The following is a 15,287-nucleotide window of genomic DNA, read 5'->3' as shown; positions in this document are numbered from 1 at the left end:
ATCATCGGCAGCCAATACCAGTAGAACGCAGGACCCCGAAGGATGACCTATGAAACAGGAACATGTACTGTACAGTAAACTGGACTTATCAACTTAACTGCTTAGTGATTCGAATTCCCTGTGAATTGCTTGTATTATGGAAACAATATCTCCGCCTCTGCTTCAGCATCTGCGTTTGCCAAATACATTGCAATTTGTGAATAATTTTTCGTTCTGTAACCATTTTCAGATTTCTCGGATCTAATGGCCGGGAACAACAGATAATACTACAACTGCAATAATGGACCTGTTATACTAACTTACAAGCATATATAAGACGAACACGGAATGCTACCAGTAGCTTTGCTAATTTTAGCCCCTCATGCACTTTCCTGACGAAGGCATACAAAACCACCCATCTCTGCTCTTTTTTAGCTTCACCACAAAGGGCCCCGCGCTCGCGACCACCATGACAACCCGACTTCACCTCGCCCTCCTCGTCCTCCTAAGCTCGTCAGGCCTCGTTTCATCCATCCGTCGAGCCTCCGACAACAACAGCCCGCTCGCCGCCTACCTCGTCACCGTCCGCCGCCCGGATGGCCTGCTCAGCGCCGACGAGCCGGATGCGTCCGAGATGTGGCACACGTACCTCCTCGGGCAGGTGTGCAACACCAGCGACCCGGCCACGGCGGAGCGGTTCCCGACGGCGGAGTCGCGGCTCATCTACTCGTACAGCCACGTGGTGAGCGGCTTCTCGGCGTGGCTCACGCCGCAGGAGGTCGATGCCATGGCTTGGTTCCCCTGGTTCGTCGAGGCTGTCCCGGACAAGAGCTACAAGCTCATGTCCGTGGACACGCCGACGGCGCCGGAGCTCTCCTGGCTCGACGGCGTTCGGGACGGCGTGTGGAACAAGGGCAACACGGGCGAGGGGATCACCATTGGCGTCCTTGACGCTGGCATCGCCGCGGGTAACCTTCCGGTCAGCCCCGACGCCGAAGGGATGCCGTCGCCTCCGGCTAAATGGAAGGGCGGCTGCGACAACAGCGAAGCGTGCAACAACAAGCTGATCGGGCTGAGGACCTTCGTGGACACGAGCCGCGCTCTGGGCGCCGCCATGTTCATCGGCGAGGTCGGGAACATGGAGCAGCCGACGAGCGACGAGGTTGGCCACAGCTTCATGCAGCGCGCGTCGGTTCTTGGGATCGAGTACGACAAGGCGTTCGAGGTCGCCCCCAAGGCGCACCTCGCCATCTACCGCGTGTGCAACGAGGGGTGCCACCCGGCGGCCGTGAACGCCGGGATGGTCGCCGCGGTGGACGACGGCGTGGACGTCGTTTCGATGTGCGTCGGCACCAAGGACAACGCGGTGTTCCACGACGTCGACGTCACGGTGCCGTCGTACAGGGCCTCCGCCCGGGGCGTGCTGGTTTGCGCCCCCGCCGGGAGCAGCGGCCCGGACATGCTCAAGGTCGAGAGCAGCGCGCCGTGGCTGCTCACCGTGGCGGCCAGCGACATCGACCACCGCGTCGTCACCAACGTCGAGCTCGGCAACGGGATCCTCAAGCCCGACGTCAGCGCGCCCGGCGCGGACACACTCGCGGAGTCCCCACATGGTGATGACAAGTACACCGACGCGCAGATCAAGGCGGCCACCTCCATGGCCGCGGCGCACGTTAGTGGCGTCGCGGCGCTCATCAAGAAGGCGCACTACGAGTGGTCGCCGGCCGCGATCAAGTCAGCGCTCGTCACAACAGCCGATCCGGTCGGCCCCGGGGACGCGCTGGCCGGCGAGGGCGCGAGCTATTTCGTGACGGGCGCCGGCGAGGTGAACCCCGTGAAGGCCTTGGACCCGGGCCTCGTGTACGACCTCTCCGCCGGCGACTTCATCCCGTACCTGTGCGGCAGGAGCCTCGGCGAGGACCAGACGCGCCAGATCGTCGAGACGGCGGGTGCCTCGTGCGCGGAGACCGGGGAGGTCGCGGCGAAGGACCTGAACTACCCTTCCATCATGGTCTTCATGGGCGACGGCGCGCAGCAGGTGGAGGCGAAGCGGACGGCGACGAACGTCGGGGAGCCTGCGGAGACGTACCGCACGGAGGTCACCGCGCAGGGCGTCGACGTGGCGGTGAACCCTTCGACGATGGTGTTCAGTGACGTTGGCCAGAAGAGGGATTTCGTCGTCACGGTCAGGAGGCAGGCGAGCACGCCGGCGAAGGCGGTGATCGAGGGCGAGCTCAAGTGGGTGTCGGAGAAGCATGTGGTGCGGAGCCCCATGGTCGTTGTCGTAGGAGAAACTGTTGCGTCTTCTGGCGGTCACTCTTATGGTGCTGGCGTGGCAAGTATCGAGAGTTAGAATGTCAGATTGCCAAACTGGATGGGGATTTCAGAAGACGAGCAAATAGTACAAAACACGAGTAAAGAAACACTTGGTCTCACTTCACCTCTATCGCCAACTAAAACTCTGTACAGTTTCAAACGTAACAGGTGAAGACAACTCGCCCTTCACATCTTTAATTTGAGACGAGAATACTCTGTATTTGAGGTACACATTTTCATAAAAAAGACAAATCAGCTTAATTCATATGTGATATTTGGAGTGCATTGTTTTTATATGTGTGGTTCCCAGATTTGGTACAATCTTCACATACATGGCCAAAATATTGTATTTTTTCTTTTAGAGTGGTTAAGTGATGTAGATGGAGTTCCATTTAGGTCCTGTTTGTTTGAGCTGCAGCTTTTGGAGCTTTCCTGAAAAGTTGTTACTAGTTATTTGTTTCTGAAAAGCCAATAATAGCTTTTCGATGATGCTTTTAATTTTCTAGACTAAAAAGGCTACAAAAAACTAAGATGCGGAGCTTTTCAGCTTTACATGTCAACCTAGCTTTTCTGAGCTTTTGGTTTTCGGAAGTTGCGCCAAAAGTTTGCTATATATTTGACCTTCTGGCCATTCACGTTGAAAAGTTGTCCAGAAGCTCAAACAAACATAAATTTCAATTGGATCATTTTGCCATTTTTCATAAGAGAATATTGTTGACATATGTTAGGACTGATAATTTTTTGACCCATTTAATTCATATAATTTCCACATACGGGGCTTAAAGTGGTGAAAACAAGGAGAGTTGGAGGCTGTTCAACCACCATCTTTCTTCTTTTTCTTTGTCACAATTGATAGTTATGATGTGGCAAGTGTTTTTGTCGATGTAGTTTTGGAGGCTTTCATATGCAAATATATTGAAAATTGGAGCATTAAGGTTTTTCTTTTTGCTCTTTTCTATAGTTCTTCTAGACGCATCAAAGCTTGGGCTGCTTTCTCCACCTTCTCGTGCATTTTGTATATCGTATTAAACTTATACATCAAGGTAACTACCATATCTACCCGCAAAAAAAAAGGTAACCACCATATCTCATCTATAATATCCAAGTATTTGTCACCATCGACAAACAATATTTTACTAACTGTCAGTTCATATGTTGAACGCCACATTTGCATATTCCACTCTAAGCTTTGATGAACATCCACAACATCAGAACCACCATTTCTTTCTTCTTTTTTCTTTTGAGCTTCGAAATGCATCGATGAAAATAGCAGTAAAAATTATCGTGTAATCTTGTTTGCAGTAAACCGCGCTGTGAAATATTTTGTATATATATACATGTAAAAAATGCCGAGTGCCTAGGCACAGGCAACCCTGAATCCTAGCGACGAGCCGAGAAAAGCCAATCCAAAGCGCTACTAGTGAGGACTGAGGAGTAGTGCCATCGGCATCACCACGCACCCAAGTTCAGGAAACCACATCCGAACCCCAATCCTCCTCCCGAATTCTCCATCGCCATGGCTCTCTCCTCCATCTTCCTCCCCCTCCCCCTGCCCAAGCTCGTCTCCTCCTCCAGATCCCACCGTTTGCTCCCCGTCAGGGCGTCCTCCGACGCGCCCGCCGCCTCCGCTTCTTTCGATCTGCGCCGCTACTGGACCTCCCTGATCGCCGACGTGGAGTCCGAGCTCGACGCCGCGATGCCCATGCGCCCCCCGGAGAGCATCCACGCCGCCATGCGCTACGCGGTCCTCCCGGGCGCCGGCAAGGAGGGGGCCGCCAAGCGGGCGCCCCCCGTGCTCTGCGTCGCCGCCTGCGAGCTCCTCGGCGCGCCGCGCTCGGCCGCGCTCCCGGCCGCGGCGGCCCTCGAGATGCTCCACGCGGCGTCGCTCGTGCACGACGACCTGCCGTGCTTCGACGCCGCGCCCACGCGACGCGGGCGCCCCTCCACGCACGCCGCCTTCGGCACCGACATGGCCGTCCTCGCGGGTGACGCGCTCTTCCCGCTCGCCTACACCCACATCATCGCGCACACCCCGTCGCCGGACCCGGTGCCCCACGCCGTCCTCCTCCGCGTCATGGCGGAGCTCGCGCGCGCCGTCGGATCCACCGGCATGGCGGCGGGCCAGTTCCTCGATCTGGCCGGCGCCACCGCCCTCGGCGAGGCCGAGGTCATGCAGGTCCTGACGAAGAAGTTCGGCGAGATGGCCGAGTGCTCCGCGGCCTGCGGCGCCATGCTCGGCGGGGCCGGGCCCGACGAGGAGGCCGCGCTGCGGCGCTACGGCCGCACCATCGGCGTCCTGTACGAGCTCGTCGACGACATCCGGAGCGCGTCAGGGAACGGCAAGATGAGGAGCAACGCCAGCGTCCTGCGCGCGCTGGGCATGGATCGCGCGCTCGGCATCGTGGAGGAGCTCAAGGCCCAGGCCAAGACGGAGGCCGACAGGTTCGCGGACAAGTACGGTGACCGGGTGCTGCCCCTGTACAGCTTCGTGGACTACGCGGTGGAGAGAGGGTTTGAGCTCCAGGATGCAGCAGCAGCGCCATGAAGAGTGCGCGACCTCAGTTGGTACTGAGAAATTGGAGCAAGTGCGCGATCGCGGCTGGTACTGAACATTGGAGCAAGTGACATGTATGTTCTTTAGAATGGGTGAGAGCTCTATTTGCCGAAATTATAATCCCTCCTCTATAGATGTTTAGATGCTCGAATTCGTAACTTGGCGAGATTCATCCGGTAGAGTTCTCACCCCTGATACAGATGTTTAGAACTTCGAACTTTCTGTTGATGTCTCGGTTGAAGTTTTTGTAGACATCAACAGTCGTGCGGTCGTAAAATAAGATGTTACTGATTACTGGATGCAAGACCAATAGATTAAGGCCTTGTTTAGTTCCCGTCAAAAACTTTACACATCAATTACATCAATATTTGGCAAGGTTTTAAAAAACGCTAGACGCTAGGTGAACGCTAGCCTATGGTTTAGAGTTTTTTTGTGATTAAACGTAGATTAAACGTCTTTTGTGATTAAACGACACTGTGATTAAACGCAACGCTAGGCTAAAGTTTAGAGTTTAATCAAGATTAAACGTAGTTTTAAAACATTTTTTAAAACAGGGATATTTGGACACATACATGGCGTATTAAATGCAAAAAAAAATCGGTTTTCACATATTGCCTGTAAATTGTGAGACGAATCTTTTGAGTTTAATTAGTCTGTGATTAAACAATATGTTGCTATAGTAAACATGTACTAATGATAGATTAATTAGTTTTAATAAATTCGTCTTGTGGTTTACAGACAAATTTTGTTATTAGTCTATGTTTAAAATACTTCAAATGTGAAATGATTTCATTTTAAAAATTTTACTAAGGGAAACTAAAACGAGGCCTAATTTCTCATCGGCTCAATACTTACTCCCCAGTTCACGTTGTTCCGTCTGACATTGTGATTAGTGTTTTTTTGGGTCTTGCTTTTTCTTTTGTTCCCAATGGTTAACTGATATCCCCAGTCACTTGTACCCAAACTTATCGCTTTCAATATAAGCACAGTTTTCTCGTTAAAAAAGAGATTAATTTCTCATCCAATTATTCAGGCTAGTCCTCAGTAGTACGCTCAGTTCTTTCTGGATTTGGTTGTTCTGTTGTAGTTTACATGAAATTCACCACAATGTAGAAAGATTGATTAGGCCTGCGATGGACTTGGAAACATATTCCCTTCGGGTATGATTTAAGGTCAATTTTCTGAGGTTGGATTCTATAGGAGATTGTTCAAAACTTCACTGCATCCTCATCTCTCCACCACCGTCCCAGCGCGACGCACCCCCACCCCACAGCGCGCATCTTCATTGCCAATGCCGCTATCGCATCCAGCATCCTCATACCCGTTCTAGCAACTGGCCGGCGCTAGCATCTTCACGACGGCGACAGCAGCTGGGAATAGCTGCGCTGGAATAGTAGTACCATCCATACTTGCCATCATTATCACTCTCTCAGCCACCATTTTGCATCCGATGTACAAGATCGAAAGGTATGACCACGCAACAGAGTACAGTAATTACAGGGTGCACAGGCACCACTATCAGCTCTCTACCAAGCTAATCTGCTGTTCTCTAGCTCTAGTCGCTACCAAGCACCTGCAGTTACCACTCGAGCTGCCACCAGATCTCGCAGTTGGAAACCACCAGATCAATGGAGTAACGTAGTAAGTTGCTCATCTGCAACCTCACGGATGAAAGGTCCGGCCTTGACATTGCCCTCACGAATAACTCCATGTTGTGGGCATCCTTGTGGATTGGATCGGAGGCGCAGTCCGCACGTTAACATCGAGCGGCAGCACCCGGTACTCTATCTCGAGATCCTTCAAGACTCTGATCATCTCCTGGAGCACGAGCTCACGCCTCGTCCACCTCATGCCCATGTCCTGGAAGTTGAGCGTGTGCCGAAGCCAAATTGATACCTTCAGCTTGTTGGTGTCATCAACGTCCCGGAGGACAACCATAGCACCTGGGTACCAGTGCTCCTTCTTGTTGTCAATGTAACTGCAATTTACATATGAAGAAGTTAGCTAGCTCAACTGCTCAAGGCAGTAAAATGTGCAGCAAATGAAATGCATGATGCAATAGCTGCTAATTAGCTATGAACCTCTGACCACGCTTCCAAATTATTTGCTGCCTTCACACTACATTTTTTCAAGCATGTTCATTTTGAAAGTAGTTTTTTGTTGTTGAAGTCTTGTTTCAAATAAGGTGGGCTCTCTTGTCAAGTCTGATCTGAATTGAGCAAAACAACTGATAAAGACTGATGCATACCGTAGTATACGTTCCTTCATGAGAGCCAGTTTCTCCACAGGTGTTGCAACATGAATGGAGAAGTCAATTCCTTCTCCCATGTCAGGACTTCTGTAAAAATTCATAATTGGTTTGGTTGCAAGTACACTGTTTGGATAATAGATCTTCAGGTTATCATATCGGAGAAACACTGTTGTCATGATATTCATTTCCTCAACGACCATCTGAAATCAAGGTAGTGAAAACTTCAGCGAACCAGTGCAATGAAATATTCGATAGGTGAAGAGCAAGAAGATTTCATCTACCTGAACATCTTCAATCTCACAACGATCACTAACGTCAAAAGGATGCATCACGAACAAGAAGACAATTGCCTCAAAAACTGTCTTCAATGTATTCCCAAACACGAAAACTGCCAGGAGAATCTGTGAACTGAGGAAGACAAAGAAATGTGTTGTTGCTATACCCAGAATAAGAAGCCAGAGCGCAAACACAACGATCCCCACAACGACATTAGCCATCTGGTTCAGCTTGTTCACTGCAGTTTTTGTATCATTAAGTGTAAGGGCAAGAGCTTTGCGCTCTCTAAAGGCATTCACCTACATAAGAATCCATAGAACAATGTTAGGTTAGTCATCTTCAGAGCTAATGATAACTCCATATTGCTACATTTAGTGACAAGATCATTACCACACAATTCTTGAGAGACCTCTTGCTGACCCTGTTGTGCTCCTGTGCTCCTTCGAAAAGATTCATCGCTTTGATAGCCTCTTCCCGCCTCATGAATCTCATCAAGTCTGACAAGTATATGTACCTGCATGTTTCACACAATCAAGACCAATAGTTTTGACTTTGTGACACTTGGGATATAAAGCAATAGTATTTTGGTCAATAGTTCTTCTGAAATTCTGCAGTTCCTATTTGCACTGAACGTTAAATAACGTCAGTGCACTATCACAGCAACACGAATAGTACTAACACTAAGAAATATCACACCATCACTTCATATCATAACCTGATTTTTCTATTTCAGATAACCGATAGTTGTTTATACAATGATGACAGAAAATTGCCCAAATGAAACCAGCAAGTTATGAGATATGAACATCTACTAAGATAATAAATAAAGACTTACTTGGAGCCTGGAGTTGCTACATTGTTAAATATCTTCTTGGCAGCTATCTTTGCCTCGTATTCACTGCGTATCTGTGTCGCTGATTCATCCCCCTCACCTGTTGCCTGCTGTATCTGCTCATCCATAGTTGTCAGTGTCCCAAACAGAACAATCCTCATCAACCTCTTCATGTTCCAAGCTGAGACGTTTTTCTGGTTGAGCTTATGAAGCATATCAATTGAGATCCCCTCCCCTTTCTCCTTTGACAACTGCTTGCTACCTTCTCCCTTAGGCATGACCCCTGAAAACTGAATGTTCCTCTGCCCAGACACATTCTTGGTTGGCAGTGCATCTCGAAGCTCCTTCGGTATTGTTGCGCCTGCACGCTGGAGCTCATGAACCTCCTGAAGCACATGGTTCTCATCCACTAGTGGTGGCCCAGAGAGTGTCTCAATGACATACTGGTTGAACAATGCTTCCTGAATCCGATCAAAATATGTGGAGACATGGAAGGACGAAGCCAGCACCTTGAGCAGCAATGTCTTGACGAGGCGGATGAGCGTGGCAACGAGGAAGCAGAACAGTATCTTCGTCACGTAGGGCAGCACCGGAGAGTTCGTCTCCTGCTGCACGTTCTTGTCAAACATGAAGTGCCAGGAGGCGAGCACCAGGCCGAGCCAGAGCGCGTTCTGCACGGCGCTGCGCACGCCATACACAAAGTAGAGCACGCGCTTCCGCAGCAAGAAGTTGCGCTCGATGCCGAACACAGCAATCCTGATGACCCATCCGGAGACGAGACGGCCGCAGATGAGCACGAACACGAGGAGCTCCCATTTCCAGAGGTGCAAACCCAGCACCTTCTTCTCGGACAAGATCCTTATGGTGACGCTGCACACCAATGCCGCGATGACGAGGAACAAGCCGAGCCACTGCAAGACAGTGAGAGCATCCAGCTTCCCACGCTTGAAGTCATCGGGGATGCCCTCGTCCGCGAATGGGTCCTCCTCCTCCTCCTCCATGGGACCTGACTTGCCGCCCATGGGCCCGGACTTTTTAGACATACGCCCCGAGAAGAGCTGGCCGGACTTTGTAGGAGTCCGCGGGATTGAAGCCTTCCGCTCGTCGTCGATGACAGGAGCCGCGGCGGGAGCCGGCTGCGACTGCGGCGGCGGGTCCATCAGCCGGGAGCGCGTCTTGGCTCGCAGCAACGGGCCCGCTCCCGCGGCAGTGGAAGACGACGTGCATCGAACCACCTCGCCGTCGTCGCCGTCGCCGCCGCCGCGCTTCCGGCCGTCGTCGGTGTCGGAATCGGAGGAGCCCGGCGACGTGGAGCGCCGCTTCTGGGGCTCCCGGAAGGAGACGCGCGCGTCCCGCTCGAGCGAGCTGGAGAAGGACGGCTGCTCGCGCAGCTGCGCCGCCCTCCCGAGCTCCTCCATGTCCAGGTCGAGGTCGAGCGACACCTCGCCGCCGGACGCCGCCTGCTTCCGGAGGAAGCTGCCGATGAGCCGCGTGGGCGGGTCCACGCCGCCTCCCTCCGGCGCGGCGCCCGCCGGCGCCCCCGGCTGCTGCGGCGCCAGCGAAGGGGACGGCGCCTGCGAGGGCGACTGCGGCGGACGGTTCTTGAAGCTGAACGCCTCGGGGGCGGCGGGGCGCCCGTCAGCGCTTTGGCCCCCGCCGCCACCATCGGTGCTCCAGAACTCGTAGCTTCCCTCCCGCCACACCTTGGCCGGAGACCGCGGCGAGCTGGCCTCGCTGGACCTCGGCCCGCTCGCCGTCCGCGGCGTGGTCGCCGTGGAGTTGGTGCTGGGGGTCGCATTCCCCGCCTTTCCCCCGCCGCCGCCGCCGTCCGCGGCGTGGAAAGAGAACGGGGCGTGCCCGTTCCCGTTCCCGTCGACCCTCACGACGACCTCCTCCGCCTGCCGCGGGTCCAGCGCCCCGGACCCCGGCCGCGACGAGGACTTGCCGGACCCCTGCGCCCGCAGGCTGCTCTTGCGCAGCGCCTGGTCCATCGCCGCGCCGCCGCCGGCCGAACCAAACACTCTTGACTCTCCCAAGATCAAGATGCACACCAGAGCCACTTCCCCGCTCGCCCCCCTCACTCCCGGGCTCTCGTCCCGCGCTCGCTAAACTTGGCTAGAAGTGATGACCTGGGGGCTGGCTGGTTGGATTAATAGCGCGTCTGGCCGCCGCCGGTGGAGCGCTGGCGGCGGCGGTGCTCGCGCGGGCGGGACGGAAAGTTCCGGAACAACGTGGAGCGTCCGCGTGCCGCCAACGCCCGGCTGCCTTTATGCCTGCGCCTGCGCCCATCGGGCCGGGCGCCTGCCGGGGGCGGGGGCCGCGTCCCGTGTGGGCAGTCAGCGAGTGTCGTGGGAGCGCGCGCGCACTCGCTCGCGCACCTGCCGCGCCGCGCCGGCCACAAGCTGGGCTGGCCGCGCCGCGTACGTGGCGTGGCGTGGCGTGGCGTGGCTGGGGGTTCCGTCCTGTGCGAGGGCGCGATTAGAGAATCGGGGGTTTAGTGGGGGGATCAAAAGATTTGGGCGCGTGATTTCCGTCGCGAGCGTGCCGCCGTGCGCGGGACTGGCGGCGCTGATACGGGGGGAGGGACTGCGTGCGTGTCCCAGTTAGCGGGCGACAATCACAAAGCGTCGTTAACGAGGGTCGAGGAAGGTTTGCGTCCTTGTACCCCAAAAAAAAAATGACGGGCGAGACAGCCGGGCGGCTGACCGGCATTCCGGCGGTGGGGGGCCGCCGTGGTGGCGATCGTTCTCACGGCCGCCGGGCCGCGGTTAATGCTGGTCGGCCATGTTGTAGCCTTGTACTACTACTCTACTTGAAGGACGACGGTCCGGGTAAAAAACTATAGTAAAGGCGCCTCTGGTACACGCTAGAAAGCGGAAACCCCACGCGCGGCATGTGGGCTCCGCTTTCGGTTCAGTGTCGACCCCCGGCTCTTGCTCAGTCCGCTGAGCCACTGGCAGCACGTCCGTTTCCCGGCGAGGCGGCTACTGCCACGGTCTCGTACGTGACATCCCACTGGTCATCAACTCATGATACGGGTTCATACCTCGCACAGCGGCATGAGTTGGTTTTGGACTGGACTTGCTGGAGTGCACGGCCGTCTGACCGTCGCTCGCTCGGCAGCAAACGAATTAAAACGAACCCGGCAGGTCGGACAGACGAAATCCGGGCGCCGGACAGTGGCCGGTCGATCTGTCAGGGTGTTGGTCCATGTATAAAAGCATGGCACCCAGGACCAGGAGGAGACGATGTTGGGGACCGTCGCTGTCGCCGGCTTTGCGCGACGTGGCGAAACTGAATTGCTGGAGCTTGCATGCATCTCCTGGCTACCAGCTTATCGATTGCAGTACTACCATCGTTGGTTAATTGGTTAGTTACATCAGAGATGTTTGTTTATAACGATCGTGGGGACAGCGAGATCAGGTTTTAGGTGGGTAACTAGTCCTACATGCAGGACAGGCGTCGTCAACCTCGCTCGCTGTCGCACCATGTGCCTTCCTTTCCGACGACTCCTCATCACTCATCACCTGACTAGAAGCTGAAAAGCACAGCTCCACTCCGCCCCAAAAGGATAAGGTTTTCCGTTCCGAACCTTGCCATGGTCCACGACGCCGCCGGACGGTAAAGAAATGCCCTTGCCCTTCCGTTCGGCGGAAAGCAGCGGCGCGACGTGTACGGGCGAGAGGCCTCGCGGCAGCGACGGTGCGCTAAGCTTACGCAAGAGCTAGCCTGTAGTGCTCCTGGCATCCTGCCGTGCAGGGAGACGCGCGCGGCGTGCGCTGGCGCGTAGCAAGTCTAACGACCGCGGGCGCCGCGGCTTTTGCAAAGCCATGCCAGCCACGCTACGCTAGGGGCTCGGCCGGGGCACGGCCCTGCGAGTGTGGGCAGCGGGATGGCAGCTGGGCACTCGACACCTACCTCCATCTTCAGGGACGCCAGACGCGCGCTCGTCTCGGTTCACACCGGCTGCCCGCTGCCGGACGCGGCGGCCTGTTGGACTGCTGGCCACGGCTCCTTCCGCCGACATCGATTCCGCCAGCGGGCGGGCGGAACAGTTGGATGGGCGGGAGAGAACGAACGCGCGGCCGTCGCGTGTCTCGCCGGATATCCTAGATGTTTTTTTTTCCTCTTTTTATTGATTTATTCTGCTTCTTCTTCTGCGGAGTCTTCCCTTGACGGCGACGTGCCCATGCATCACGCGCCCGGCGCCCCCCCTGCCGCTTTCTGCCGGAAGGGCGTCGTGCCTGGGCTTTTCGGTCGCCGCCGTGGCGTCGTCTTGCTGCGACGTACGTACGTGCAGGAGTGGTTGTGAGTGGTTGGCGTCAGGGGGATTTTGCTTTCGTGCGGCTGAAACAGAGATATGAACAGGGGTTAACGAAGTGGGTATGAGCAGTTGCGCACGTTGTAAGGAGGAGCTTCTGGCGACGGGCGGCAGATTAGCTCTTTGATATATCTGCCCTCTCCTTCCATTTCAAATTATAGTATTTCTAGATATACAGTATTCAGTCACTCCGATTCCATTTGAGGGCCTATAAATTACCACAGTAATCAAGGAAAGAGTAGAAAATTCGGACAAATACACACACACACTACTACTAAAAAGAACGATTGGGAGAAAAAAATTTGGTGTGACCCTAAACCCCTCCCCCTGGTGGCTCTGCCGTGCAACGATTGTATCCGTCCGATCGCTCCGTGCGATTCCCCAGCCGCCCCCTCCCTGTCTCACGCCATCCCCGCGATGCAGCCCCCTCCCCCGCCATCTCGCCCCATCCCTCGTCGCCTACCATCTCCCGCGATCTCGTCACGCTGCCCTCCCTAGCGATCCTGTCTTTCGCCGCCGCCGCCGAACGCGCCCACGCCCCAACGCCCTGCCAATTGCCGTCGCCTGATGATCCTTGCACTTGCTCTCACCCGTACTGATCCAATTGGATCCTTGCAGATATCTCCACTTGCAACTGCACGGCCTCCAGCTCCAATCGGATCTTGCAATTGCACTGCCTCCAATCGGATATTGCACCCGCACCTCCAGTCGGATTGGCTGCGTCCCCCTCAGCAGGTACTTAGTGCCACTAGATTTTTTCAATGTGATCAAGGTCACTGCCCGACGGTGTGCTGCTGTGATGACCAATGGAAACCTAATCATCTTGAGTTTCATGTCGTAGGCTCTATCATTCTCCTGTAAAAGCCAATTCCATACCCATGTCTGATCTGCACTGTCTGAATACACACATCTTATGGTCTGGTTAGCCCGGTCTATTTGATTTATGTTTTTTTTCTATTTGTTAGTTTCTAATTTTATATTCTAGGACTATACTATTTTAAGTTCTCAAGGTGGCCAATTTGATACCCTTGACCCATACTTTCCAGAAGGCAGAAGCTGTCTGAATAAAAAGAATTAATGTTGGTGGCTCAGTGAAATGATCAATGTTGAGATAGGGTATGGATGTTTGATTTGCGTTACTAAATGTCGTCATGTTGCCATAGCATTAGCACTTAGCATAGGCATTATTAAACACCCTGTGATAATGGTAGGATGATATATTTAGTTAAATGCATGTGTGTCACTGATATGCAGATCCTCTTGACTACAGATATACTAATTTTCTTATTTGGTTGACACGCAGGAATTCAGCCATGGAAGCTCACTCACAAGATCAACAAGCATTATCGTCAAAAAAGATCATAAAGCATTCCACGGTCCTCGGCTTTTACTGGTCTTAAACTGGTTGTACAAATGTCATTATTTCTCCGCTATGCTTAAGTTGTTCTCATTATTCTGTATATACTAGAAGCTCAATCGTTATCTCCAATCATTTGTAGATACAGAAGAGAGCAGACCACAAGAACATCAGGTAGATTTGAAAAAGGTTTCAGTGGCCTCTTCTACACCTCAATGCTGCTCTATTGTCAGAAACCATTTGTTTATTATGGTTAATTGTTGTTTAATCTTCTATAAACCAGGCTGCGTCTATATGGAATCGGCACAAAGCAATGGTGTTAGGGCTCCTTTTGGTGGTTAGACAAACACTACAGGTAGAGGTCAATCATTTGCTCATGATGGTGTCCAAAAAATCAACATCGTTCTAAATATGTGGATGTGGTTGTGCAATTATTCTATTATTTACAGGTACCATAAATCTGGCATTGAAATATACTAAAGTAGCAATTTTGGTGAAGCCATCAAAGCAGCTCCAAGTGTTATTTTGTTATTGACATCTTGTTTGACCTCTGGTTTTTCTAGGATTGAATATTTCATTTTCTGGGATTGCAAGTCAAGTTACCGTGAGTTTCTGACAAGCTGATGTTCCCCCATCAAATTTGGTGAGGCTTTGTCTACTGTTGTTCAAATGTGACTGAACTAAAATGCATATGGATCTGAATTTCAGCTTCAAATAACCTTCCTCTTTCTTGGTGCTTGATATCTAGCTATTTTACTATTGCTATTAGAAATAGCTGAACTTATGTAGCTTTCACACAACATTACTTCTATAATTGCAATGCTGGAGCTTTTGGTTATAGATGATTTGCTATCAACTCTGATGAATATTGATGGACAATAAATTTATATTAAGAGAGCTCATGGAAAAGAAGGTTATATTGTCTTCGAGATTGATTCTTTGATGGACCTTGCTCTCCAGGTAACCCCAAAATGTAGAACCCATTGAACCACATAGAAAAAATGGTGTGGTTGGCGCTTTAACTGATATTTGTCTTGCGGGAATTAACTCGGTGAATCTTCCCTTTTGTGTGAGGACTATATGTTGTTGGTAAGCCAGTTTGTCAAGTCCAGATCACATTTCAAGAATGGTCTAGACAACCATGCTCTGGGTGCAGCTCTAAGAGCATTTCTACTGGTACAACTCCTGTCTGTAGAATGAAATTTGAATAGTGCGTCTATACTCTTTTAACAGCTAAGTTGTGCGAATGATTCTACTCTTTTAACATTTGCTGTTGAAAAACATACCACTTGAAACAAAAATGTACGCATCATATAACCATTTTGTGAACACTAAAAGCATACAGAAATGCTCACCAAAATCAGATATTTCTTTGATCTGTCCGTACTTGACCTGAGTTAT

The 15,287-nt window shown here is 52.5% G+C and overlaps 3 protein-coding genes and 1 long non-coding RNA gene across 4 annotated transcripts; 3 read left to right on the top strand and 1 right to left on the bottom strand.

The window, feature by feature from the left end:
• The first annotated feature begins 448 nt into the window (after positions 1 to 448).
• Positions 449 to 2,332, top strand: LOC120655815 (subtilisin-like protease 3). Its single transcript, XM_039933782.1, has one exon. It carries the CDS (start codon positions 449 to 451, stop codon positions 2,330 to 2,332), a length of 1,884 nt encoding a protein of 627 aa, XP_039789716.1.
• A 1,318-nt stretch (positions 2,333 to 3,650) lies between these two features.
• On the top strand, positions 3,651 to 5,192 carry LOC120712082 (heterodimeric geranylgeranyl pyrophosphate synthase small subunit, chloroplastic-like). The gene has a single exon (XM_039997797.1). It carries the CDS (start codon positions 3,812 to 3,814, stop codon positions 4,838 to 4,840), a length of 1,029 nt encoding a protein of 342 aa, XP_039853731.1. The 5' UTR covers positions 3,651 to 3,811; the 3' UTR covers positions 4,841 to 5,192.
• A 1,038-nt stretch (positions 5,193 to 6,230) lies between these two features.
• Positions 6,231 to 10,503, bottom strand: LOC120712073 (mechanosensitive ion channel protein 6-like). Its single transcript, XM_039997793.1, has 5 exons — positions 8,212 to 10,503; positions 7,767 to 7,890; positions 7,382 to 7,675; positions 7,098 to 7,300; positions 6,231 to 6,827 (listed from the first exon to the last, which is right to left on the bottom strand). The coding sequence occupies exons 1-5, from the start codon at positions 10,197 to 10,199 to the stop codon at positions 6,545 to 6,547; spliced, it is 2,892 nt and encodes a 963-aa protein (XP_039853727.1). The 5' UTR covers positions 10,200 to 10,503; the 3' UTR covers positions 6,231 to 6,544.
• A 3,083-nt stretch (positions 10,504 to 13,586) lies between these two features.
• LOC120712071 lies at positions 13,587 to 14,724 on the top strand. Its single transcript, XR_005690660.1, has 3 exons — positions 13,587 to 13,645; positions 13,833 to 14,060; positions 14,170 to 14,724. It is a non-coding gene; the product is annotated as an uncharacterized LOC120712071 (long non-coding RNA).
• Positions 14,725 to 15,287: the final 563 nt, after the last annotated feature.

This window comes from Panicum virgatum, chromosome 1K (assembly GCF_016808335.1).
Source record: "Panicum virgatum strain AP13 chromosome 1K, P.virgatum_v5, whole genome shotgun sequence".
Classification (NCBI taxonomy): Eukaryota; Viridiplantae; Streptophyta; class Magnoliopsida; order Poales; family Poaceae; genus Panicum; species Panicum virgatum.
The sequence above is the reverse complement of the archived record's forward strand: the minus strand, read 5'-3'. Positions and strand labels throughout refer to the sequence as shown.